The sequence below is a fragment of the Herpailurus yagouaroundi genome, unplaced genomic scaffold (assembly GCF_014898765.1).
Source record: "Herpailurus yagouaroundi ecotype Mexico unplaced genomic scaffold, PumYag 221, whole genome shotgun sequence".
NCBI lineage: Eukaryota > Metazoa > Chordata > Mammalia > Carnivora > Felidae > Herpailurus > Herpailurus yagouaroundi.
In genome coordinates, this window is record NW_024412452.1 from 13,132,326 (window position 1) to 13,159,977 (window position 27,652).

General features: G+C 41.9%; 2 protein-coding genes across 2 annotated transcripts; both read left to right on the forward strand.

Annotated features, from left to right (window-relative positions):
* Positions 1 to 8,840: 8,840 nt before the first annotated feature.
* FAM136A (family with sequence similarity 136 member A) lies at positions 8,841 to 13,556 on the forward strand. Its single transcript, XM_040458608.1, has 3 exons — positions 8,841 to 8,991; positions 9,908 to 10,048; positions 12,057 to 13,556. The coding sequence occupies exons 1-3, from the start codon at positions 8,905 to 8,907 to the stop codon at positions 12,243 to 12,245; spliced, it is 417 nt and encodes a 138-aa protein (XP_040314542.1). The 5' UTR covers positions 8,841 to 8,904; the 3' UTR covers positions 12,246 to 13,556.
* A 1,155-nt stretch (positions 13,557 to 14,711) lies between these two features.
* On the forward strand, positions 14,712 to 25,980 carry SNRPG (small nuclear ribonucleoprotein polypeptide G). Its single transcript, XM_040458609.1, has 4 exons — positions 14,712 to 14,842; positions 18,444 to 18,466; positions 19,717 to 19,841; positions 25,635 to 25,980. Exons 1-4 carry the CDS (start codon positions 14,811 to 14,813, stop codon positions 25,683 to 25,685), a joined length of 231 nt encoding a protein of 76 aa, XP_040314543.1. The 5' UTR covers positions 14,712 to 14,810; the 3' UTR covers positions 25,686 to 25,980.
* The last annotated feature ends 1,672 nt before the right edge of the window (positions 25,981 to 27,652 follow it).

The following is a 27,652-nucleotide window of genomic DNA, read 5'->3' on the forward strand; positions in this document are numbered from 1 at the left end:
CAGGCGCCCCTGTTTTTAAATACATTTTTCAGGGGCGCCTGGGTGGCGCAGTCGTTAAGCGTCCGACTTCAGCTCAGGTCACGATCTCGCGGTCCGCGAGTTCGAGCCCCGCGTCGGGCTCTGGGCTGATGGCTCGGAGCCTGGAGCCTGTTTCCGATTCTGTGTCTCCCTCTCTCTCTGCCCCTCCCCCATTCATGCTCTGTCTCTCTCTGTCCCAAAAATAAAAAATATATAAAAAAAAAAAAGTTGAAGAAAAATACCTGCATTGTTTTGACAGTTTGGTTTTCATTGATTTTAGGAATTGGGGAATCACCTCACAGAAGAGAAATTTATTAACACTGATTTAACCTTATTTTTGGTTGGGAAAACTGAGTCCAAGAAGAGGAAATGATCTGCTCAAGGTGGTAGATTATTCTTGGTTTCAGACTCTTAAGAGGAAAAAAGATTTAGAGAAGATTCACAGGCATGCTAAGGACATCTCCTGATCTCCATCCTGAGGGGAGTCTGGGGCCCCCAAAGGACTGGTGGGCTGCTGGCAGTCATGGGGAGAATCAGAACTGGAGCTATTGCTGGAATTTTCTTTTTTTTTTTTTTAATTTTTTTTTTTTGACATTTACTTATTTTTGAGACAGAGAGAGACAGAGCATGAACGGGGGAGGGTCAGAGAGAGAGAGACACAGAATCCGAAACAAGCTCCAAGCTCTGAGCTGTCAGCACACAGCCCGACACGGGGCTCGAACTCACGGGCTGTGACATCATGACCTGAGCCGAAGTCGGCCGCTTACCCAGCTGAGCCACCCAGGCGCCCCATTGCTGGAATTTTCAAGATGTTGAGTAGTTAAAACAGAGATTTGGTCCTTGGGCCTTATTTGGATATTTTATTATTTTCTTAATATGTATAACCATCTAGAGAGTTTATAAATAAGTCTAAAATGGACGAGTCTAATTTGCCTGTGTGTCCTTAGTCCCAGCAAGACTCTACTCCCACACTCTGTTGACAATGCTGGCAGAAGCCACGATGACATTAGATCCACTCAACTCCGCTGTGACAGTGGCATCGTTATACAGACCTCACGGGATAAACAACTGGCTCTAAGCTGCCCTGATTTCCCTTGAGTTCACAGGAGAAAACTGATGGAAAAAAAAAAAAAATCTGCCACCTGGTTACAACTTTTCGTGTAGTGACACCTGCTGCCAGGACCTGGAGACGCAACGTGAAAACCTTGGTGCCTATTTTGGGAGAGGCTCTGGACCTTCTGTTCTTGTTCCAAAGGTCTTGCCCAAGCCCTCACTCACCCACAGCAAAGCCCATGGATTGGAAGCAGGTGTCTATGCAGATTCCAGTTGTGGATGAGGAGGTGACACTACAGAAGAGCCTATGAAGCAAGGGATGGCTGGAGAGGCTTCAAAGTGGGCACAAGCACTCAAAGGAACCTCCTGGCACAGGAAGTGGTCCCAGAGCAATCTCAAACAGTTATGTTGAAACTTGAAGAATGTGTAGCCTTCTTTTGAGGAGGAAACTTCCAGGCATGAGATTGTTTTTGCAGACTTGTCCACTGACCTACCCAAGGTTATAGTTAGAGAAAATACTTCAATATTTAAGTTAAAAAAAAAAACATTTTGGAGTATGATTTAGTGCCAATGTGATGGTAAACAGATACAAATATCGGTCCTGAAAACATATGGGAGAATCTATACAAGATTTGGTCATCCAGATAGTCTAAGACATGCTTGTACTTTTTTAAAGATTTTCAGCAAAATATAAATCAATATTAAAATTTTGCACAGAATGAACAAACTCTAAGAATACTCTGAGGCCCCCAGTGGTTCATGGAGAAATATTGGGTAGACCGAGTTTGGACTTGGATGGATGGTTGTGATCAAGAGAATCAAGGTGGGCGTGCAAGGCTCAGAGGGCAGTTGGACTCTGGTTAAAAAAATTGTCCCTCCACCCCAAGTAAGAGCAGATTTGGACTGATCAACAATGCAGGCATCCCTGGGCCTCACCTTTGGATGACTGAACCTTGAAAGTTTTACCAGACCGCCCAACCTGCTCCATCAGTCATAAGGGGGTCGCCTAGAGTCAAGAGGAAGTTACTGGAAAATGCTGAGGGGGTCAAGAGGCAGAAGAATAGCTGCCCATCTTTAAGTGGACTCAAGATGACTGGGGTCAAGGCTGAGCTTGTCCTAAATAAGGGACAAATGGGATGGGTCCCTGGGATCAGAGACACAAGCTGAAGCAAGACCCCAAAAAGTCACCATCCAAGTCACAGCACAGAGGCAGAATGTTGGAGACCTAGTGATAATTGGACTAGCCTTTCCATTGATACAGCAACCACTGACTGACCAAACACTAGTTAGTGATATATAATCAGAGACTTCCTCCTCCAAACGCATTTAAATGTAGGCTATAGAAAAGGGAAAGATTCCAAAATCTTACGTAATGTGGAATCCAACATCAAGAAAAGTACGAGGCAAAAAAACTACATAGACCATTCTCCTTTCTTTTTTTTTTTCTTTTTTAAAATTTAGATATCATTGACATAGAACATTACATTAGTTTCATTTGTACAACATAATGATTCGATATTTGAGGTTTTTTAATGTTTGTATATTTTACAAAATGATCACTCCACAATAAGTCAAGTTAACATCCATCACCATACATTGTCACAAAATTGTTTTTCTCGTGACGATAACTTTTAAGATCTACCCAGCAACTTTCAAATATGCAATACAGTACTATCAGCTATAGTCATCATGCCATATATTACATCTCCATAAGGCCACTCTCATTTACAAACAATAGTTTTTAATCCTAAATAAAACATCAGCAAATTGAAGCCAGCAGTATTAAAAAGAATTGCATACCACAACCAAGAGTGATTTAGCTGAAGAAGGTAAGGACATTATAAATATTATATTTATAATATTTATATATATAATATATAATATATAAATATATTATATAATATATAATATATTTATAATATTATAAATATTAGTAACACAATTTATTACATTAATAGGTTGAGGGGAAAAAAGCCATGTGATCATCTTAATAAATGCAGAAAAATAATTTTGTAAAATTCAGTACCCATTCCTGGGAATGGATCTTGCTTATCCTGTCAAACTAGGCAGAAAGCCAAGAGAAATTGGCCTGGGTATGGGTGTGGGGCCATGAGCTAGCAGAGGACAGGGAAGGGTTGGTAGCCTGCAACCTCTCAGGCTGTGACCTGCTTGAGGAAATGGTCTGCACGAGGGGTGGAAGCTCCACATCTGACATCTCCGGACCTCAGCCCTCAGCCCAGGGAGTTTTCCAGTCAGGGGCTCTCTCTTTTTTTTACCACATTAAAAATTTTTTTAATGTTTATTTATTTTTGAGAGAGAGACAGAGCGAGAGCAGGGGAGGATTAGAGAGAGACAGAGACACAGAATCTGAAGCAGGCTCTGGGTTCCAAGCTGTCAGCACAGAGCCCGACACAGGGCTGGAACTCACAAACCGTGAGATCGTGACCTGAGCCAAAGTCGAATGCTTAACCGACTGAGCCACCCAGGCGCCCCTTTCTTACCACATTTACAAAAGCAGTACACGATCCTTAAAGAAAACTTGACAAAATACTGAAAAGTAGAAAGACGAACACAATTATAACTATTTCCACCTTCAAAACAACTTTGCAAATGTATCAATGTATCTTAAACTGTTAAAAAATTGCAAGTTTGTGGAAGTGTCTTTATTAACATAGTTACAGTGATCGGATCAAATATGCTTAGTGGTCCCAAAGTCATGCAATGAGGACAGGCACTGTTGCATTTAGAATAAATTCAAAGCTCCTTTACACATCCTGCAGGCTGACATGGGATGGCCCTGCCTGCCTCTCCCACTCCTTCCTCATCCCCTGACCGTGCTAATAAGATGCAGTCTCTTTCCTGCTTCTCTGCTTCAGCTGCAAAGTAAACAGTCCTCTCTGCTCCCACTCAGCCTGACCCAAAACAGCCACCTGAACCTGGCCCCAGGAGTGCCTGAAGAGTTCATCCTGCCCCTAGAAGCAGGCGTATCCAGCGACATCAAGCTTAAACTATAAGTTTCTACAGGCACCTCTGGGCTGGGGAAGCAGGCAGCAACCTAATACCGGTGCCTGGACAACAGGGTGCCCAGGAGAGAGAGCTCCACTCTGAGCCTTGTCAACCAAATGCTGGAGGCCAAGGCAGGGCCTGCCCCTAGGGCCCAAGCTGCAGCCTCTTGGAACATTGATGCCTTGCTTGAGATGTGCTCTAGCTGCCTAGCTCAGCACTCAAACCTTCTTAGGCACTTCTGAATCTTCATAAGCAGAAGTCCACTATCGTGGGTGAGGCAAAGTATAATCTATCCTCATTATTCACATAGTTGTATAAATTTGCCATGAGCACTGAATTAGCGAATACTGAACTGCTCCAAGGGAAAGTACCGGGAAAACAGGGAGATACAGGGTTCCTGCAAACCTATGGTCACATTTTTATCAACTGATTAACACACAATCTTTTGTGCATAAATGAACTATTTACTACCCAATAGGTGCCAGGGCCAATCACGTGGTTATTTCATTTACTCCTCAGAACAACCCAGAAAGGGCACCGTTTTTGGAGAAATGAAACAAGTAACCCAAGGTCTTTGAACATGCTCTTTGGGACCAAAGTGGTTATTAGGCAAATACCAAGTATTCAGTAAACGTCACTTCTCTCTTCAGAAAGTCAATGGTCACTAAGGAACAAAAAACACAATGCAGGACCCACCATCACTGAGAGGCTTAGGCTCCAGTCACAGATCTCTCCTTAAGAGAAAAAGCAACTCCAGAGGCGCCTGGGTGGCTCAGTTGGTTAAGTGTCATGATCTCAGCTCAGGTCATGATCTCGTGGTTCATGGGTTTGAGCCATGCATCAAGCTCTGCACTGGTGGTGCGGAACCTGCTTGGGATTCTCTCTCTCTCTCTCTCTCTCTCTCTCTCTCTCTGCCCCTTCCCCACTTATGCTTTCTCTCTCTCTCTCAAAATAAATAAACTTAAAAAAAGAGGAAAAGTGACTCCAATGTCCATCCTTAGACTTTTCTTTTTTTTTAATGTTTATTGGCTTTTGAGAGAGAGAGACAGAGCTCAAGAGGGGAATGGCCAGACAGAGAGGGAGACACAGAATTCGAAGCAGGCTCCGGGCTCTGAGATGTCAGCACAGAGCCGGACGCAGGGCTCAAACTCACAAACCGTGAGATCATGACCTGAGCCGAAATGGGACGCTTAACCGACTGAGCCACCCAGGTGCCCCAATCCTTAAACTTCTTTTCCACTTCATTGTTGTGCTCAAAAGAATCAAGTGAAAAGTGAACCAAAAGTATCCCTGGTAACAAAGTAACAATTATAGAACACTATACACTCTAGACAGTGCATGTGTGTGTATATTTGCATGTGAGTTTATGTGCATGTGTGCACACATATATATGGAGAGATTAACAGCAGGTCCTCATGATTAACTACTATAAACATGTTACCAGGATACTTCTATCAGAAATACTTTGTGTACTCTGGCAATCCCATTAAACCTGCCACGCACCAGTTTACCGGCTTTCCTAAACTTACAGACAGAAAGATAATTGTTAAGCCTTAGAGAGCTTTACATGGGCAGGAGAGCAGAAGTGAGTTAGGAGAGTGTTTTCATCAAGTTGAAGTTGCTGAGAAGATGGGGCGCCTGGGTGACGCAGTCGGTTAAGCGTCCGACTTCAGCCAGATCACGCACGATCTCGCGGTCTGTGAGTTCGAGCCCTGACCCCGCGTCAGGCTCTGGGCTGATGGCTCGGAGCCTGGAGCCTGTTTCTGATTCTGTGTCTCCCTCTCTCTCTGCCCCTCCCCCGTTCATGCTCTGTCTCTCTCTATCCCAAAAATAAATAAAAAACTTTGAAAAAAAAAAAAGAAGTTGCTGAGAAGAAAACAAAAAAAAATCCCATGGTCACAATCAGATTGTTGGTACCAAAGATGAGTGACCCAGGGCGGGTCCCCAGCAAGCAGGTACTAAACTAGGATGGGCCACGCCCTCGAGAATCAGAATAGCATTCTATGATCAGAGGAGGCAGGAATGCATCTGCTCAGGAAGTGGGGCAAGGCAAGGCTGTTATTAAGGCAATCTGGGCACAGCGGTGATTATAGGCAGGCCAACCTGTCAGAGTGAGAAGAGAAATGCATAGCACCAGCTCCTGCCATGTAGCGAGCTTTTGCATGCTGACTTGGGTCCAAATAGTATTATCTGGGCAGTTACATGGCCTTAAGCCTTTGTGGGGAAAGCACCTAATAGTAAAAATATTTTTTTTAATGTTTATTCATTTTTTGAGAGACAGAGAAAGACACAGCATGAGTGGGGGAGGGGCAGAGAGCGAGGAAGACAGAATCCCAAGCAGGCTCCAGGCTCTGAGTTGTCAGCACAGAGCCTGATGCAGGGCTCAAACTCACAAACCCGGACATCATAACCTGAGCCAAAGTCAGACGCTTAACCGACTGACCCAGCCAGGCGCCCCTAAAGTACTTACCATTTGAAAACAAGATATTGGATATATATTTTATTACTCCAGTGTTTAAGAAAAATATATCCACATAGGGAAAAAGACTGGAAAGTAATCAGTCAAGACCATGTGGGTGAGGGTGTGGGCCTTGGAGATGATGGAGCAACTAGAACTGAACTGAAGTCATGGGGCTGCCACATGAGCCCTAGCCTGCTTACCTTCAGCTGATCTATGTTTATCATGTTTAATCCAAAAACTTTAAGAAAAATGCCAACAATGGCATTTAAAATAGTGAGGTAGTATTTACGGACTTAAAGTTTTTAGTTTATTATTGCTTTTGTCTGGTTTCCAAATATTTTTCATTAATTACTTCCATAATGAAATAAATGTATTCATTCATTAGGCAAACCTTTACAAAGGGGTTAGTATGCACCAGATACTAAGCAAAGAACTGAGGAAGAACATTGATAAACATGGTCCCTGTCCTCCTAGAGGTCTTAATCTAGCAAAAGAAATGAACACAGGGGGGCGCCTGGGTGGCTCAGTTGGTTAAGCGGCCGACTTCGGCTCAGGTCATGATCTCGTGGCCTGTGAGCTGAAGCCCCGCGTCGGGCTCTGTGCTGACAGCTCAGAGCTTGGAGCCTGTTTCGGATTCTGTGTCTCTCTCTCTCTGACCCTCCCCTGTTCATGCTTTGTCTCTCTCTGTCTCAAAAATAAATAAATGTTTAAAAAAATGTTTAAGAAATGAACACAGGACAAGTGAGCAGTAGTCACAGACAAGTACAGGATGCTAAGAGAATACATGACAGAGGAGCATATGGTGTGGGGAAGGATGCAGTTAGACAAGTCTTTCTGATGCCATAAAGCAAGTTTCAACAAATTTCAAAAGATGGAAAATATACAGAGCATGTTTGCTAACCACAATACAGTCACCTCTCCAAATGACAGGAAAAGTTACCTTAAAAATACCTGGGTGGCTCCATTAGAGGAGCATGTAATTTGATCTCCAGATCATGAGTTCAGGCCCCATGTGGGGTGTAGAGATTACTTAAATAAATAAAATTTAAAAATAAATTTTTACCAAAAAATCCATATGCTTGGAAATTAAGAGATACATTTCTAAATAATCCCCAAATCAAAGAAGAATTCAAAGTAGAAATTAGAAAATGTTTGAACAAAAAAAGTAGGGGTCAGGGGGTGCCTGGGTGGGTCAGTCAGTTGAGCAGCCAGGTCTTGATTTCAGCTCAGGTCATGATCCCAGGATGGTGGGATCCAGTCCTGCCTCAATCTGTGCTGAGCATGGAGCCTGCTTGGGATTCTCTCTCTCTCTCTCTCTCTCTCTCTCTCTCTCTCTCTCTCTCTCTTTTTCTCTCTCTCTGCCCCTCTTCCCTGTTCACATGCTCTCTCTCTCAAAAAAAAAAATGGGGGGGAGGGTAGGAATATTTTTTAAAATGCTTGAACAAAAATACCATATATCAAACTTGGAGTAGCTAAAGCAGTATAAGAGGTACACATGTACAGCTGACACCTGAAAAACATGGGTTTGAACTGCATCAGTCCACTTATAGAGGGATTTTTTCAGTAAATACAGTACTATAAATGTATTTTCACTTCCTTATGATTTTCCTAACAACACTGTCTTTTCTCTAGCTTACTTTACTATAATATAGCATAGAATACATTTAATATTCAAAATATGTGTTAATTGACTGTTTATGTTATCAGTAAGGCTTCTGGTCAACAGTAGGCTATTAGTTTTAAAGTCAAAAGTTATATGGGCATGGGGGGGGGGGGCGGGTGGTCAGGATCCCTAATGCCACATTAATCCCACATTGTCCAAAGGTCAACTGTGTATATGTGTGTGTGTGTGTGTGTGTGTGTGTGTGTGTGTGTGTGTATGAAATTCCAGAAAGATAAAATTCATCTGTACTAACAGAAACCAGATCAGTAATTGCCTGGGGGTCAGGGTGGTGGTTAGGAGGAGAAAGGGTGGAGACTGACTAGACCGTGCAAGGTGTGTTAAAATTCCTCAAACTGTTCATCTAAAATTTGCGCTTTGATCTGGATGTTAATTATATTAAATATTTTTTAAGACTCCGAAGGAAGACAGGGAAAGAGGGAGGAGCGGGGAGGGGAGGGAGACAGGGAGCCCCAGCGTTCCCACGAACCCGCTAGGGATCAGGCTCAGCACCGCACAAGAGGCGCGGGGTCGCAAGCCGCGGTCGGTCGAGGTTGCACTGGGATTGCAGGCGGGTGGAGTGCAGTTCCTCTTCTCCGACGCCAGGCGGCGGCGTGGGCCGGGAAGAAAGACAGTGACCCTGGAAGAGGCGGCGAGGAGGCGGGTCTGAGCGCCGGAGTCCATGTGGGTGTAGCGCGGGGTCGCCATGGCGGAGCTGCAGCAGCTGCGGGTGCAGGAGGCAGTGGACTCCATGGTGAAGAGTCTGGAGAGAGAGAATATCCGGAAGATGCAGGTAGCGGGCGGGGGCCATGGCGGAGAGTCCCAGCGGTTCGCAGTTCCCTTCCCGCAGCCGCGACGCGCTGCTGCCCGCCTTCCCGCAGACCCGAGTCGGGGTGTCCCTGGGGTCGCCGCGGCGTCCTCAGAAGCACCTCTTAGTCTCAGAACTCCTGGAGCTTCCGCCGAGAGGTTGAAATCTGTGATCCCTCACCACGCGCAGGGCCGTCCCCCCCCCCTCCCCCGCCCGCCCGCCCGCCCCAGGCCAGCTCGAGGGAGCTGGTGTTAGACCCTGGACCAGGGTTAGAAAGCTCCCAGGGTGAAGCGTTCTGCCTACCCCGCTTGTCTGTCTGGAACAGCCCCTTCCTCAGGTGACGAGGCCGAGGCCCAGAAAGGGCACGGCCAAGGTGAAACACCGGAAAGGCAGAAGCGCTTGGCCTCCTCCGTGGCCAGGTGATACCTGCTTCTGTGTCGCTCCACACAGCTCTGGTTTATATGCATTTCTGCTTTGATCCCCTAAATGTATGTGGCTGTTAGTCCTGCCTCCTTTACTGAATTGTGGGTTTCTCTTGTAGTGCTCTGGAGTCATTGATTAATGGATCAGTGGCCCCCTGGTGGAATGTAGATTTCTAGGTTACTGACCTCTGAACCCTGTGATATAGGTACCGGGTTTTCAGAACTTGGCTTCCAACTTGACCAACCGCCACCTTCTTCGTCCACGTAGCCATCTGTGCAACAAGTGCCAATGAGCTAGCAGCAAGAAGACCACGAAACACTCTGCTAGGCTTCGAGGATAATTTTCCCATTTGTGGGTTTAGGTTGTTGATGTCTGTTAGAAGGAGAGGTGCAAATGTAGGCGCTCCTCTGTTGCACTCCATGGTTATCTCTGCCCCAGAGGCTTTCCTACCTAACTTCACTCTGCCCACCCTCCCCAGGGCCTCATGTTCCGGTGCAGTGCCAACTGTTGTGAAGACAGCCAGGCGTCCATGCAGCAGGTGCACCAGTGCATTGAACGCTGCCATGCACCTCTGGCCCAAGCCCAGGCCCTGGTGACCACTGAGCTGGAGAAGTTCCAGGTGAGGAAAGCCCAAACAGAGGACTCCGGTCCTTGATATTGCTCTTTTGCAGGAGATGACAAGTGTTTGGCTTTAATGTCTTGGTTCTTTTAACATTTGAACAGTCCTGTGGCCAGCCAGTCTTCACAGGGTTTGAAATTTGTGAAAAACTCCTGGAGGTTGAGTGCTATAAGTATTTCCCATAGAAACAGTGTTGTAAAAGGGAGTTCATGATCAAAAGCCTTTTTCCCCCATAGACACAAGATATAATACGTATAGTGTATAGCATAAAGCTTTCTAAAACATGTATTAATTCATTCTTAAAATAGTACAATCCCCAGGAAAGTGAAGTAGGCTAGTCTTAAAGAGGTGCAGATTAGAGCAATATCCTGCCATCATTTTGTGGATTCGCCCACCCAGAACCCCCCCCCCCCCCCGTTTGCTATACCCAAAGGGCAGCTCCTGTGTCACTAAAGAGCAGTCATTTATATCAAGCATTAGTATTGCTGACTCATTGATGCCTTCCTCACAAGCCCTTCTGAGGTCGCTAAAAGCAAAAGGTATCCACTGTATCTGTCTCTGGAGAAAAGGGTAGCCACAACTTCATTTTATTCCCTTCCTATGACTATACTTTCCTGCAGGTTGGAAAAGCAGAGCCCCCTTCTGAACCAGTTTTTCATAGCCTGAGATTCTGTCTGCATGGGAAAAATTGTATCTAGTATACAATTTTTACATTCTGCTATACAGAATTCTTCAAAATGACTGACACTGTGAGGAATAACTTAATCCAAGGTCCCGAACTACAGCTAATTTTGTAGATAGGCTCTTTGAAATTTTGACTGTTGAATTGCTGTGTAACTTTCTCCTTCTGTTAGTCCTCTACAATTAGATTTACTCTTAGATTTACTAATTAGATTAGATTTACTCTGCCAGAACTGCTCTGGCCACTCCCCTCTATGGAGCTAAATCCAGTAGTCGTGTCTCATCCCTCATCTTACTCAACCTGTCTGCATCACTGACACAGTGATCACTCCCCTCCTCCTTGAAATAGTTTGTTCAGTTGGGCACCAAGACACCTCTCTCTGGTTTTCCACCTGTCTCCCTGCCCATCCTTTCTTGGCCTCCTTTCCTGCCTTTCCCCTCTCCAGCATGTGAGCATGAGAGTGCCTAGGGCTGTCCTTGGACCTTTTCTCTTTTGGATCTGGTTCTCTAGTCTCATAGCTATAAATACCTGCTATAAATATCATATATAGCCTGACAACTCCTACATTCATTCATATCTCTAGACCAACTTCACTCCTGATCTCCAGATTCATATATCCACCCTCCACTTATTTTGTCTATCTTCCCTCACTGGAATATAAGTTCAGTGAGGGCAAGAACTTTATCTGTTTACCCATTGCTATAGTCACCAGCATTAGAAGAGTACCTGGCACATAGTAAATACTCAATAAATACTTGTTGAGTGTTTTTCTGTTACAAGGACAGATATTAAAGAATCAAAATATTTCTAAGTCTTTTTTTAAATTTTTTATTAATGTCTGTTTATTTTGAGAGAGATTGCACCGAAGCAGGGGAGGGGAGGAGAGAGAGGGAGAGAGAGAATCCCAAGCAGGCTCCAAGCTGTCAGCACAGAACCCACTAGAGGCTCCATCTCACCAACCATGAGATTATGACCTGAGCCAAAATCAAGAGTCAGGCACTTAACCAACTGAGCCACCCTGGCACCCCAAAATGTTTGTAAATCTTAACTATAGCTGACTAACAGTAGCCACTGGGTACTTCTCATTTCCTGGGAGGGGCTTCTGTACAATTTATTCTGTCTTGTAATGCTTTGTCTGGACCCTCCTGTGCTACCCTCCATTTCAGTCAGGATAACCTTGGTTAATTGCACTATAGTGTCCCTTTAGTTGATCAAGATTATATTTGTCAAGCCAAAATATGTAGCAGAGGGCCTAGCACATGGTATGCACTTGGTAAATGAAGGCCAGCCTTTCAGCCTTCTCTACCATCTTCCTTCTTGCCACAGGACCGCCTGGCCCGGTGCACCATGCATTGCAATGACAAAGCCAAAGATTCAATAGATGCGGGAAGTAAAGAGCTTCAGGTGAAGCGGCAGCTGGAGAGTTGTGTGACCAAGTGTGTGGATGACCACATGCACCTCATCCCGACCATGACCAAGAAGATGAAGGAGTCTCTCTTGTCCATTGGGAAATAGAAGTCTTTGCAACTGGCCATCTGGGCTGACAGCGGGAATCTATTTAAAAAGAGAAATGGGAGTTTTGGTCTTTAAAATGAAGTTTATGAAGAAATTAAGGATGGCAGCAAGTTTGAGGCATGTGTCACTTGCCTCTGGACACTGGTTCCTTTATGTTTCAACCCTGGAAAGTGAAATGAAAAAAAAGTGGTGCTAAAATTTGCGTCGGAGATAGCACAGGAGAGTTTTTGATACCTAAATTTCACATGCTTGTCCTGGCACTAGGGATCTCCCTTGTACTAAGCCAGAGCCCTCCAAGGTACCAGATTCTCTTTAGCATACAGGTACCAACAGGCTGGCAGGTTCCTGTAACCTTTCTGTGATCTGGTGGTATGAGCAGAGGTGTTTCTGTTTGTTGCCAACCTCCTGTTCACCAGAAGGGTCACTAAATCGTTTTCCGTAAGCTGTAAAACAAAGTCCGTGAGGTCACTAATTTAGAAGGGAAAAGAGGTTTCTGAGCTTTGTTTTGCTTGGTTTTATTTTATATACAAGGGCATGAAATTGATTTAAGATGTGGCATTGGGAGAGGTAGTTTGGATAAGAACTTTGAACAGTTCTTATGGATATCTGTTTCTGCCAATGAAGATGTGGATATGCATTTCTCGAAAGATGCATTACGTCTTTCAGCTGGAAGACCCTGCAAAAACATGAGAGGCGATGTTACGCTGGGTATGGAGAGACCTTCCGTCTCACTGGCTGCCATGATGGGCCCTGAGACTGTCTGCAGCAGAGTGACAGGACAATCTTACAGTGATACTCTCCCTTGAAGGGAAGTGGGGGGGTTGATTGCACTATATACCAGTATCCAGGAATGAACATTGAAGGAGGAACTGTTGCCTTCTTAAGAGAAATATTAAGTACTGGATATGGAAAAACATGGTTTTTACAGAACAGAATGGAATGAAATCCTAAACTCAGCATTGCTTGTCTCTCCCCCTGAAATAACAGAGCCATATCGAGACAATCTCTTGGCAACAAGAAGGTCAAAGGAGAAAAAGTAATCAACTCAGGGGTGAGCTGTGATTCCTTTAAAGCAAAAGAGGGGCAAACCCTGCCTCTATTACCAAATACCACTTTTGCCTGGGGCCTTTACAGCAAGCAGTGTTCCTGCCCCAGCTCTAGCACCTTTTCATTTTGATAAGGACCTTATTGTCTTTTTACCATCTTATTACTTAAAATGATAATATAGCCTGTGTTTGGTGTTTCAAGGCTGTGATATATTTTCCTAGTGGTTCAGTTTTAAAAAATAAATAAGGTTTAGTTTTTCCTCCACTACTGTGTTTCTTGACATATATCTGGGCAATGAATATATAACTTTCTTAGGATGCTTCTCCTTGTAATGTGAAATAAGTTTCTTCAAATGTCATGAAGGGTGAAGATTTGTTATGAGTTATGGTTCAAATGCAGAACTGGTTCATTGTAAATGGGAGAAACTTTGAGGACAGGCACTATGACTTAAAGTCCGTTAATGTAAAAAGAAACTGTCTATAAGGCTAAAAAAAGAAATTCGATATGCATTTCAGGTCTCTAGCTTCAACTTAACAGTAACAGCAAGAGATAGAGGGGTAGTTAAGGAACCCTCTTGAGAAAATGGAATGTCTAGGATTTTGAGTACCAAGAATACAAACTATGTGATGAGTTTAACTAAATCTTTACTATCATTAGTATTAAAATAGATCCATTCCTGAAAATTAGGAATGAATTGAATTTTGGACAATCATCCCCTCCCCTACTTAGAATCACCAAAGCTTTACTATTTTGGCCTAAGTCTTATGTAATCCCAATTTTATTTATCCATAAATGTGTATTCCTCTGTTTTGGATAACCTAACTGGGAGCAAGTCAGAGATCACTTTTTACATTTGAATTGATTTTTAAGTCAAGAGTGTCTCAGAGATTACTCATGTTTTTTATATAGGAGCAAGGTACATTAAGTGGGGTTCTGGAGACATTGTTACAAGAATTGCAGGACTGTCAGGGAATACACTTCCACGCTATAGATTAAAGTTCTTAGAAACTGAGGCCAATCACCCAACTTCTCTGGTGTCCAGAGGTCTTTAATTGATGTTACTGAACCCTAGGCTTACCATGACAATATGTAGGAATATACGCCAAAGAAATTAAGGGCCTGCTCCTCCAGAACCTAGATTCACTTAGTATATTGAAGAAGATAACCGAAACAATGCACAAAGAAGGGGATTAAGTGGTTTCGCCTAAAAGCTAGAGACTGAACCATTAAGCCAATCTTACACACGAGGAAACGGAATTGAGACGCGAACTTGAGGCCCCACCCCTCACCCCTTCTTGGCCAATCGCTGGCGACGCAACCGAAAGCTCGAGCGTGATAGGCGAGTTAAGGCCTCCCCCTAAGCCGTAAGTATCGCGAGGTAAAATGTGAAATCCGCCAACAATGGATTGGCTGACGGGATTGGTGACGTCAGACGCAAAACGCCGGGCCTAACGCGGGAGCGTGAAGGACTCCACGAATTCCGTTTGGAGGCATCTTGGAGCTCGCCGAGTAAGCATCATGAGCAAAGCTCACCCTCCCGAGTTGAAAAAGTAAGTATGTGAGAGGTCTGCGTCTAAGTAGTAGCTTCTTTCCGTGCTTCGAGTTACTTAGGTCCTTCTCCATTTCCTCCAGTGTGCCTGGCGTGCGTATTCGGGCCGAGGCCGCGGAGAGCCTGGGAGCGTCCCGCGCCTGTGCCTGAAGCCCGCGCAGACATCTCGTTTAGGCTTGGTCTGCATGGTTTGGTTATCACTGACGGGCAAGCCGCCTCTGTACTGTCTTCTCGCCTCTCTAGCTAGATCTCCCGAGCCCACGTCTCCCAACGCACTCTCACGCTCTTTCTCCTTTGCTTGGAGATCTGGGGTGCCATTCTTTGTTGAACATCTTGAATAGCGTTAAGTTCTAGATAAGGTGGCTGGAGAGTAATTTATATATAAAGAACTAAGATGGGCAGAATGGACGTGCTTAATAGTGTATGAGGAGTCAAAAGCAAATTTTTTTAAGTTTATTTTGAGAGAGTGAGCACGGGGGTGGGGAGCAGAAAGAGAGGGAGAGAATCCCTCCTAGCAGGCTCTGCACTTCCCTAGAGTCAGAGGCGGGCCTCCAGCTCACCAACCCTAGAATCATGACCTGAGCTGAAACCAAGAGTAGGATGCTTAGCTTACTGAGCCACCCAGGCATGCCCTATAAAGCCACTTTAGTTTTTTAGTTTATAGCTGTCTCTGAGGTTTTGTTTTGTTTGAGAGAGTTGTAAGCAGGAGAGGGGCAGAGGGGGAAAGGTTCTCAAGCAGACTCCAGCACCGAGGAGCCTGCTGGGCTTCATCTTAGGAGACTGAGATCATGACCTGAGTAGAAATCAAGAGTCCCACGCATAACCGACTGGGCCACTCAGATGCCTCAACTTTGAGCTTTAATTTGGAAATCCTATTCCTTTCTTTTGCTTTCTTGTGCTTAAGTTAAATGTGAATGTCATTTGATACCTGGCTCTGTTACCAGCTGTGTGAGAACCTTCCTTGTTTGGTTTTTTTTTTTTTTTTTTTTTTTTTTTTTTCCTGTCAGAGAAGACTAGGGTTTTGGGTTTTTTTCCTGCACCCAGTAAAATCAACTCCAAACAGGATATTCCTATTTAAGATAGACGCAGTTTAGGGGCGCCTAGGTGGCGCAGTCGGTTAAGCGTCCGGCTTCAGCCAGGTCACGATCTCGCGCTCCGTGAGTTCGAGCCCCGCGTCGGGCTCTGATGGCTCAGAGTCTGGAGCCTGTTTCCGATTCTGTGTCTCCCTCTCTCTCTGCCCCTCCCCCGTTCATGCTCTGTCTCTCTCTGTCCCAAAAATAAATAAATGTTGGAAAAAAAAATTTTTTTTAAGATAGACGCAGTTTAAAGTTTTAACCTCTTCAAACACGCCTGACTGAACTTAACATGTTCCATGCCTCCTAAGTATGTCTCTATTCTGTTTAGACCATGTAATGCCAAAATTCTGCAGGTAGTAGTTAGATAACACAACAGATACAAAATTGTTTCAGGGATCAATTTGGGAGAAAGCCATCTGGCCTCTGTATAGCTCCAGCTCCATAAAGAAGTCAGACTTAATTGAAAGGTCATATTTACATTTAAATGCACATTTGTATCAAAGCCATTTGTGCAAAAATTATAAGCCTAACTTTAAGAAAAATCAAAATTATTGTAAAACGCTAATCTGAAACTTACTCTTTTATTGATGAGCTGATAAAATCTTACAGGTATCCTGGATTTATCAAGAACTGATAAAATGGTGATTATTTTTTAACAAAAGAGTCGTTCTCTACGTGTAATGTTAGATTTCCTATTTGAGAATTTCAGAGGATGAAACTAGCTTTAATATTTTTCTCATCTCTACATTTCATGTGTTGTGAAGTCCTTTGAGACCTACCTCAAAAATGACCTTCAGTTTTTTTTTTCCTTTACCGTCTCATAAATACCATCTTTTATTCTTTTATGCCCTCCTCCTGGTTTAGCCTAACTCAGTAGTTCTTAACTAGGGGCTAGGAATTCGGGTTCTGTCAGCAAGCATCTAGTGAGTAGAGGCCAGGGATGTTATTCAACATTGTACAATGCACTGGACATCCTTCAACAAAGAATTATCTGGCCCCAGATGTTAATGTGGAGGTCAAGATACCAAGGCCTAACCAAATTCTCCCTCCCACCTCTTAAAAATTGCTGCCACAGTAGTCTTGCCAAAGACTGGACTCTGTTTTACTAATTTATCACTGTGTGCATGGTAAAGTCCAGAGTTCTTGACCTGGCATTCAAGCTCCTCCATCTAAAATCCAAGCACCAAATATTACACACACTAATATTTGCCCTATTCTCCAGCCAAAATGAACCATTTGTATTTGCTTAAACTGTCTCACCTGCTCTGTGGCCTTGGGCAATTTACTTAACCTTTCTGAGACTCAGTTCCTCATCTATACAGTGGTGGTAATAACAATATATAACTCATCATAAAGTCATCATATAGTCATCATAAAGATTAAGTCTTGTGTGTTATGTTGCATTGTATATATCATATTAAAATAAAATTACCATACTAAATATTTTTATTTGTGTGTCTTCTCACACCTTTTGTCAGGCCTGTCTTATTTATATTTAAATTCTCCCATGATATGTTCTGCATTAAAATTGCATGAAATTTCATATTTTGTAGCCTGTAACTGGAAGAGGGAAAAACTGGTTTGACTACATAGCTTAGTATTCTCATAATATCCTGCTGAGATGGGATTTCCCTGTTTAATCCAGATTTTTTTTAAAGCTTCAAGATATGTATTTATTTTGCTAAAAAATACTTAAGTGTTGAGGAATATCTTGAACACTTAAGATTGATGCTTAATATTAAATAAAAGAACTCTCCTTATTGTCTCAAATATAAAATAGCTATTGATTTGGATATACTTTTATTACCTTCTAGTTTTCTCACAGCTTTGGTTTTGCTAATAACCAAAATCTAAACACATCTTTGTTTTTGTTATGGCTATAAAATCCAGTCATCAAGGGGCACCAGACTGGCTCAGTTGGTAGAGCATGCAACACCTGATCTTGGAGTTGTGAGTTAGAGCCCCATGTTGGGCTCTAAAACTTAAAATTTTTTTTAATGTTTATTTTTGAGCGGGAAGGGGAACAGAGGATCCAAAGCTTAGGCTTCATGCTGACAGCCATGAGCCTGATACAGGGCTTGAACTCACAAACGATGAGATCATGACCTGACCCAAAGTCAGACACGCTCATCCCACTGAGCCACCCAGGTGCCCCAAAAATAATTTTGAAATCTTTAAATATAGTAAAGTCCAGTCATCAAAAATTAGGTCAGTATTGAACAACAAGAAAGTTTTTGTAATTCGTATCAGGATAAAGACTCAATTGATGTACATTAATATAATCTAAATCCATTCCATTTTTATTATCTTGCCCCTTCCTAAATTCTATTTCTCTGTGTAAGTGCTAAATCAGGTACCCCTTTATTCCTGTCTCCTTTACAGCAGTACAAGGTTTTTGCTATTTTAAATTTCATTATTTTTATTGTCCAATTTTAACAAATTATATTGACTGTACCTACTTTTGTGCTTATTTATGCTTAAATTTTTTTAATCATTTATATAATTTTACCCTTTTTGCTTTTTCAGATTTATGGACAAGAAATTATCATGTAAGTTTTTTTGGGGTCTTTTGTTTCGTTTTTAGTTAGTTGCTTTCTGCATTGTCTTGGCAATATAATGTTTGGAGCAACTTTATAAAGATTTACAGCACACAGGACCTCTAATTCACATCCATTAATTAAGCAGGTTTATTGAAATCTTACACAAGCAATTCTGTTATCTAATCTTTTTTAATGTTTGTCTTTTTATTTTGAGAGAGAGTGCATAGGGGAGTGGCAAAGAGAAGAAGAGAGAAAATCCCAAGCAGGTTCCGCACTGTCAGTGCAGAGCCCATTGTGGGGCTCAATCCCATGAACCGTGAGATCATGACCTGAGCCAAAATCGAGTCAGACACTTAACTGTCTGAGCCACCCAAGCACCCCCCTAATTTCTGATGGTTAACAGATTGCACAGTACTATTTCCTAGAAGCCCTCCCTCACTTAGACAAAATTAATGGGATTTTCCTATTTTGTGATATTTGATAATTTAACAACCTTTTTTCCTTTAAAGCAAAGGACTTGGACTATGACTAAAAATCTGACCTGTACAGTACTTGAAGTATATAGGAGTTAAGACCAGGGCTTCAAAGGCAAGCAGCCTTCCCTTTGAATTCCATTTCTAGCCCACAGTACTTGTAAAACCTTGAACCAGTTTCTTAAGAAGCTCTATACTTCATTTCCCTCATAAAAAGTTATGATAATTCTACTGGATAGGATTTTCATAAGTTTTTTTTTCTTTAAAATTTTATTTTAATTCCAATATAGTTAACATACAGTGTTATATTGGCTTCAGGTGTACAGTATAGTGATTCAGCACTTCCATGCATTATCCTGTGTTCATCATGGCAAGTGCACTCCTTAATCCCCATCATCTATTTCACCCATTCCCGTACCTGGATTTTTGGGGGGGTTTGTTGTTGTTATTTTTGAGAGAGACCAAGTGTGATTGGTCAGACACAGAATCTGAAGCAAGCTCCAGGCTCTGAGCCGTAAGCACAGAGCCTGACATGGGGCTTAAACTCACGACCTGAGCCAAAGTCAGACACAACCGACTGGGCCATCCAGGCGCCCCCCCCCCCCCTTTTTTTTTTGGTAAGTTTAAACATGGAATTAAACGTGAAATGTGTAGCACACTGCTTGGTAGATAATAAGGACAATGGATTATATATCTCAGGTACCTGAGTTTTATTCCACTTAATTTTTAATGAACAGTTGATATTTAATGGTCAGTTTTATTAAACTTCTTTTTCCCATTTTATAGTGAAATTAAATGGTGGCAGACATGTCCAAGGAATATTGCGGGGGTTCGATCCCTTTATGAATCTTGTGATAGATGAATGTGTGGAGATGGCAACTAGTGGGCAACAGAACAATATTGGAATGGTGGTAAGTAAAGATAGAAGGTTTCTCTTGGAGATTTTGTATTTATCTTGGAATAAGGATTAATTTCCCTTCTATTAAAGTCTTGGGGTAAAATGGAATTAGGAAAATAACAGGCAAGATTAAACTTTCCATCTCCCATTTAGTTGGACATATGGCAGTCATTCAGCTGTGATGTAATCTCCATTCTTGTAGGTTAGATCTGAATCTTACGCAGAACACTCTGAAGTTCTTGGATTTGAAACAATAGTAGGAAGTCATTTTTGACTTTGCTTTAGCAAAGTCTTTATAATAGAGGCCAAAGTCAGTCCTTCGTTATAGTCAATTTTAACATGCTTATGAATTCCCAGAAAATCTTCTTATAAAATGCATGTTCTGTTGGGGCGCCTGGCTGACTTAGCCAGAAGAGCATGTGACTCTTGATCTCGGGGTTGTGAGTTTGTGCCCCACGTTGGGTGTAGAGGTTACATAGAATCTACATTTTTGTTTTTTAAGATTTTATCTAACAAGTGCCCATGTGATCCAAATCTGCCAGGCCAAATCATACTTTTTGATTTTAATTGTATGTATAATTAAACCCAGATTTTCTGACTTGTCACACCCAAATTTAAAGGTGGCCTTCAGGGTAGGGGCACCTGGTTGGTTCAGTTGGCTAAGCGTCTGAGGTCATGATCTCCTGGTCTGTGAGTTCAGGCCCCATATTGGACTCTGCTGACAGTTCAGAGCCTGAAGCCTGCTTTGGATTCTGTGGCTCCCTCTGGCCCTCCCTCACTCACACTCATGTCTCTCAAAAATGAATAAATGTTTTAAAAAAAAGATTTTTTTTTTTTTTAAAGTGGCCAAGGTAAAAGTTGCAAGGGATGATCACAGTGACAGCCATTCACATGAAAGAAAATAGGAAAAAACCCAGAAACAATTATAGGAGTAAACATTTCTATATTCATTAGGGCATGGTGGTATGGCTACTGAGAAAGTTTTTGATGTTTGTCAACAAAACCCAGACTTTGAACTCCACTCTTTGTCCAGCACAGGACAATATACCCAGTAAGTGGTAAGCCCCAGATTTCTTGGGAAAAGTAAATTAAAAAGGACAACTTCTGCTTTAGCAAATTACTGAACATAAAGATCTCTAAAAGGTGGTAAAAGTTCATAATTGTTAGCCTTGCCTTTTTTTTTTTTTTTAAGTTTATTTATTTATTTATTTTGAGAGTACGTATGGGCACACCAGAGCAGGGAAGAGGCAGAGAGAGAGGGAGAGGGAGGGAGAAGAAAGGGGAGGGAGGGGGAGGGAAAGAGAGAGAAAAGAGAAACCCAAGCAGGCTCTGCATTGCATAAATCAGGGTCAGACACTTATCCAACTGAACCACTCAAGTGCCCATGCCTCACAATTTTTAATCACTCTTTCCAAAGTGTATGTTAGTGCTTCTTGCAAATGCTTTTCCATTTGAAAAACATGATGGTCAGGGCTGGAAAAACAGCTTAGAGTCAGTCTCTAGATAGGGACGGGGGAGACTCCCCTCCCCCTCCAAGTTTTATGCAAATTGACCTTCCTTTTAAGGTATATTTTCCTTGAACTTCTATTGAAAATGAATAAAACTGTGGACAAATCATTAGCACCTAGTTTCTTCTAAAAACAGTTCTTAAATAGTCCCAAGATTTTTCTCTAGCCCTTCCTCTTACAAATTCAGAAATATTGATTCTAAGAGGGTAGTTTTGATTTTTAGTTCGTATCTCAACAGATTTGTTAAAAAAGATTCAATAATGACTTTGATGTCTAAAAGTCAGTTCTGGGGCACGTGGCTGACTCAATCGGTTAACTCTTGATTTCAGCTCAGGTCATGATCTCACGATTCGTTAGTCCAGGCCTCAAGTCAGTCTCTGCTCTGTCTTCTTGGGACTTTCTCTCCCTCTGTCTCTGCCCCTCTGCCCCCCCCCCCATCTCTGTCTCAAATAAATAAGTAAATAAAACTTTTTAAAAGTCTGCTCTAATTTGGGAAGACAAGGTTTCAGAGATTTGTGTGACACTTCTTGGAATTTTATCAGAGAAGGAATCGAACCTAGATCATCTGTCTCAAAATTTTCCCCCTGAATTTTTAATTTTTTTTTAACGTTTATTTATTATTGAGAGACAGAGCATGAGCATGGGAGGGGCAGAGAGAGGAGGAGACACAGAATCCAAAGCAGGCTCCAGGCTAGCACAGAGCCCGGACGCGGGGCTTGAACTCCTAAACTACAAGATCATGACCTGAGCCAAAGTCGTACGCTTAACCGACTGAGCCACCCAGGCACCCCTTCCCCCTAAATTTTCATGGCCTTAATTGTTACACAGAAATTGGTTAAAAGCAGTGCCATCTCGAAGTCATTCAGATAATGAGTACCTACTTACTGTGTTAGGCAATCAGCTCTTCCACCTCTGATGCTTGTTGTGTGACCAAAAAAATGTTTGTGTTAGTAGGCAATACTTGCAGCTGATTAGCACTTGGAAAGTGAAATAATGATAACCTATCAGTTGTCCTTAATAAAAAGACATTCTGGGGCGCCTGGGTGGCGCAGTCGGTTAAGCGTCCGACTTCAGCCAGGTCACGATCTTGCGGTCCGTGAGTTCGAGCCCCGCATTGGGCTCTGGGCTGATGGCTCGGAGCCTGGAGCCTGTTTCCGATTCTGTGTCTCCCTCTCTCTCTGCCCCTTGCCCGTTCATGCTCTGTCTCTCTCTGTCCCAAAAATAAATAAACGTTGAAAAAATAAATAAATAACTAAATAAATAAATAAAATAAAAAGACATTCTAAAGAAAATGCAAGGATGGCTTTTCTGAGGTTGAAAGAAGGGAAACAAATAGGTTAGTTTTGTTTTTACAAGTTGTTTGGCAAAGCCAAACATTGCCTTTGTTATTCCCTTGTTCAAGTCATTGACCCACTGAGGCCATTGAAATGACTTTATACTATTATATTTAGAGTAGTGTGTGTTCAGGGCACTTGTGTGGCTCAGTCAATTAAGTGTCCGACTCTTGATTTCGGCTCAGGTCATGATCTCACAGTTCGTGGGTTTGAGCCCCGCATTGGGCTCTGCTAACAAAGCTGAGCCTGCTTGGGATTCTGTCTTTCCTTCTCTCTGCCCCTCCCATACTTGTGCTCTTTCTCTCCCTCTCTCAAAATAAATAAATAAACTTAAAAGAAATGTGTGTGTTCTGAAGGGGAGGTAATCTGTATCTGTTAACTGGATAATTACCTAATGATGTCTCAACTAGCCTGTTCTGAGATATCCCCAGAGTTGTCAGTGGCCTCACTTCTGTCTTCAAGATTCCACTCCATCCCTAGAGTTCCCCTAAGAATGTAGTAAAAATTCTATATTAAGATGCTGCATAGTTCAAGAGTTCCTACTAGCTTTGTGGTTCTATAGCTCCATTTTAGGTTTGTATTCTTTAGTAGATAGCTCTGCCCTTTCAAGAGACAAAAAGCCTTTGCAACACTTCGCAAAAACTAGCCTTGAAGCACACAAGGAGCACTATGGAATTCTAGACCTGATGGTTCCAGTTTGATTTGGAGAATGAGGCCTAAACACAATGAGAAAAGAGGAGAATTACTATATAACAAAGGTGTCCACTCGCTAGCCTTATTTCGTGTATTATGTGAGAGGACAAAGAAGTGTGCAATACCTACCATTTTAGAAAATGTTGATGAGAGTGACACAGTGTTATTTTGTTTTTTAATAATGCCCCCAAAAGCCTCTGATCTGAACGTTTGAGTTATATGAAATAACTTCTCTGCCATCCTCCCCTTCTAGGGAAAGGGGTCAGCAGAAATGGACACATTTAGCAGAGAGCAAAGAAAGCTAGTAGTTTTTCATGCTTTGATCAGTGAGATCTGATATTCACCATCTGTTGCAAATAACCCAGGAATTAAAACTCTGAGAACTAAATAAGCATGTTTAGATTTTTATTCCTAACTTAGAGTAAAAGTGTATAGGCTCCTTCAGTCCCTATTTTCAGGACATTGTTCTTTTTTTCATGCTGCTTTTTACTTCTTTGCCACCTTCTCATCATGCTCATTGCTGTTTGTATCTGCCAGGCTCCAAGACACTCCCACCTCCAAGACATTGTTCCTTTCCGATCTGTCAGCTGCAGTAATCACACGCAAGTTTGTTTATTTAACAGGGACTTACTGAGCCCTCTCTGTGCCTGCTACCGCTTTAGGCACTGGGGATACTGCAGCTGCCCTCATAGAAATGACATTTTCACAGCCCCTGGGTGGCTCAAAGTGTCCGACTTTGGCTCAGGTCATGATCACGCAGTTTGTGGGTTCGAGCTCTGCATCAGGCTCTGTGCTGACAGCTCAGAGCCTGGAGCCTGCTTCAGAGTCTGTCTCCCTCGCTCTCTGCCCCTCCCCCACTCACGCTCGCTCTCTTTCTCTTTCAAAAGTAAACATTAAAAATTTTTTAAAAATAGGGGCGCCTGGGTGGCGCAGTCGGTTAAGCGTCCGACTTCAGCCAGGTCACGATCTCACGGTCCGTGAGTTCGAGCCCCGCGTCGGGCTCTGGGCTGATGGCTCAGAGCCTGGAGCCTGTTTCCGATTCTGTGTCTCCCTCTCTCTCTGCCCCTCCCCCATTCATGCTCTGTCTCTCTCTGTCCCAAAAATAAATAAACGTTGAAAAAAAAATTTTTTTTTTAATTTTTTTTTTTTTTAAATAAATGACATTTTCCCGAGGAAGACCATAACAATGTATATGATAAATAAAGCAAATAGAATGAGGGGAGAAAAGAACAAGTTACAGCTATTTTTACTTCAGCTGCCTATAGGCATAGATCCACTTTTAATCCTAATCAGAATGCTTCCATTTCTAGTATTTCCTCTCATCCCCCTCCTGTCTTTTCACCTCGCCAGCTCTACTGGACCTGATCTGTGATTGCAGTGTGACCTACAGTCCACCAGGGGCTCCTTATTTTCGAAGTCCCCTTGCCTTCTAGTTTGACGTATTTTTCTGCCCCTTGTATTCTAACTCTCTTGAACTGTTACTGGCCATTTCACCTATGCTCATAAATATCCTTCCTTATCTTCATTTGCAGAATGATTACTGATTAAGCACTGTGCTCTTTATAACTTCTCTTCCTGCCTCTAAGCTCCAATTCTTTTATTGCCAGAACAGTGGTTATTCCCTCAACTGTGAAACTTCACTGTCTTACATGGTTTTATGTTGTCCTCCAAGTATCTTAACATTGGTGTTTGAAGTCTTCTAAGATTTGAGTGCAGGCTGTCTTTGTTTCCCATTTCCTGTCATAACCTTTTACTGCATTCAAATTAGAGTCTTTCCTTATCCCCCTATACTTTCTCATCTTGGTTTTGTCTAGAGTTTCTGGTCTTCTGTCAAAAATCTACCCCATTTTCGAGACCCAACTAAATGCCATCTTCATAAAGCATATTTTTCACAACTTCCATCCTGGTTTCTTCCCTAAATAATCTTGTACCCCTAAACTGACATATTCTGTACATTTATCCTATTGACTTAACAGATTCCTTGGGACCGAGAGGAACATGTTGAGTACTGCGGTTTAGAAGATGAAATGAGTCATGGGGACTTGACATCTCAAGAGTACTTGTTAGTCTTATTAAATCTAGAAAATGTACATCTTTTTTACAAAGGGCTTAGTAGCTTGTCATAATTAAGATTTATGTAATAATAACCCTGTGTCTTGAAAAAAGGCCTCACAACTGATTTTTAATACTGAAAAACCATTAATTTTGTGAAAATTCTTTCATCAGTATGTCAAATAAACTGTTTTTTTGTTTTTTGTTTTTTTTTTTAAGGTAATTCGAGGAAATAGTATCATCATGTTAGAAGCCTTGGAACGAGTATAAACAATGGGTGTGTTCACCAGAAGAAACCAACTGCTTCCACGTGTCCCCTTCATAGCACCTGTTTTACTACAATATAAAAATCAGGTCATGCATTTTCATATTGAACTTTTTTGTTAAATAAACTTTTTTAATAGTCAAAAAATGCTTTCTCAGACATTCCGAACATGGAAAATTGAATGTTAGCTTTTACTCTAGTTTTTTCTAACACAAACTGTTCCTGGTTGAGACTGATTTATTCCAAAGCTTTTATGCATTAATATTGAAGAATCTGATTAAATGTGAAGCATGGCTAGGATGGCTTTTTTTCATCTTTTAATGGAAAGATAAAGAACCTGCAAACGTGAGCAGATTTCTTCTGAAACATTAACTGTAATTTTCAACTCTTGTAGTAGTTTTGATGTACTCTTGACTTTTCCAAGTACATCTATATTCCAAGTATACTGCAATTGAAGTAAAACACAGGAAGTAACGATATAGTTGTTTATTTTGAACATAAACAGGGAAGATTTTTTGAATACAAGAATAGAAATAGAACTCTAGAGAAAAACATTCCAGTGTTTTGTGGTTCTTTGTAGAATATAAAGAATAGAAATAATGCTGCCCATAATATATTCATCTAGGTCATAAATTTTATGGCGCACAAACTCAGATGAAAAGATACATTACAGATGGTAATATCATAAACCTAACTTCAAGAAACCTACCAAGCAGATGCTGTACTTTTTGTGATCTGGTAAAGCCTACAAATCTTAAATCACTTTAACACTGTATAAAATGTATATTCGGGTGAGTATGTAAGATATTTGCAAACCACAACATAATGGATGGCTTATATGTATCTCTAAAATGTTTCTTCTGGCTTATAAAAAAATGTTTACAACAAAATAGCTAGAGCGATCAAACCAACTTAATCCCAATAAGGGGAATTGATGTCAAGTCTAGTACATTTTTACTCTTCTCTGGCAGCTCTTTAAATTTTCACTGATATGGGCAGGGATTTTTTGCAACCACATAGAGCTAAATTATAGAACTGGTTGTACTAAGCATGCTTCCTAGACCAAGAGCATCACGTAGGAACTTAACAGAGATGCATATCTTCATCTTATGCTTGATATGTTGATAATATGTTTTGCTCTTGGAGGAAGCAATTTCCAGTGCCCTTTTGGAAAACAATCAGATACAACAGCAACATTTTAAATTGGGGTTCTGGTAAGTAAATACAGATATCACAAAACAAGTCTGTGAGTAATAGAAATTAACTATTACCAGTTTTTATTCACCAATCTTTAGCATATATATAACACAATATTACATTCTCTACAATATTGTCTTCATTAAAACCACGGGAAAAAAATGTGACTGCGTCTTAACAAGTAAAATTTTTAAAAAGCTGACCTTTTGACAGAGCATAGATTTAATCACCGCCTTTACATCAAATATATCTTGGCAGTTTTATCAGCATATTAATATTCACAATTATAGTAGAGACAAAATCATTTTAAGTAAGAATATCATTTTGCTGAATATCTACTGCCATAATCTGGTGATGGACTTTTTTGTCTCAACGATACTTATTCTGTTATAGTTACTTTTATTTTTTTTTTTTTTTTTTAATTTTTTTTTCAATGTTTATTTATTTTTGGGACAGAGAGAGACAGAGCATGAACGGGGGAGGAGCAGAAAGAGAGAGGGAGACACAGAATTGGAAACAGGCTCCAGGCTCTGAGCCATCAGCCCAGAGCCTGACGCGGGGCTTGAACTCCCGGACCGTGAGATCGTGACCTGGCTGAAGTCGGATGCTTAACCGACTGCGCCACCCAGACGCCCCTATAGTTACTTTTAGAATTCACAAGCTTTTACTTGTTTTGTCCTACTAGTGACTAGAGAGACAGCCATTGATGATCTTTGTATGATAGATGTAGAACTGGTTCTTAAGTTTGGTTGCATATTAGAATCATTTGAGAAGC

Bases quoted from the DNA above. Each gene is read 5' to 3' on its own strand.
- FAM136A (XM_040458608.1), top strand. From the start codon at position 8,905: ATGGCGGAGCTGCAGCAGCTGCGGGTGCAGGAGGCAGTGGACTCCATG. The intron at 8,992-9,907 runs GTAGCGGGCGGG...CACCCTCCCCAG, and splicing joins AGAATATCCGGAAGATGCAG to GGCCTCATGTTCCGGTGCAG. The intron at 10,049-12,056 runs GTGAGGAAAGCC...TTCTTGCCACAG, and splicing joins CTGAGCTGGAGAAGTTCCAG to GACCGCCTGGCCCGGTGCAC.
- SNRPG (XM_040458609.1), top strand. From the start codon at position 14,811: ATGAGCAAAGCTCACCCTCCCGAGTTGAAAAA. The intron at 14,843-18,443 runs GTAAGTATGTGA...TTGCTTTTTCAG, and splicing joins CACCCTCCCGAGTTGAAAAA to ATTTATGGACAAGAAATTAT. The intron at 18,467-19,716 runs GTAAGTTTTTTT...CCCATTTTATAG, and splicing joins TATGGACAAGAAATTATCAT to TGAAATTAAATGGTGGCAGA.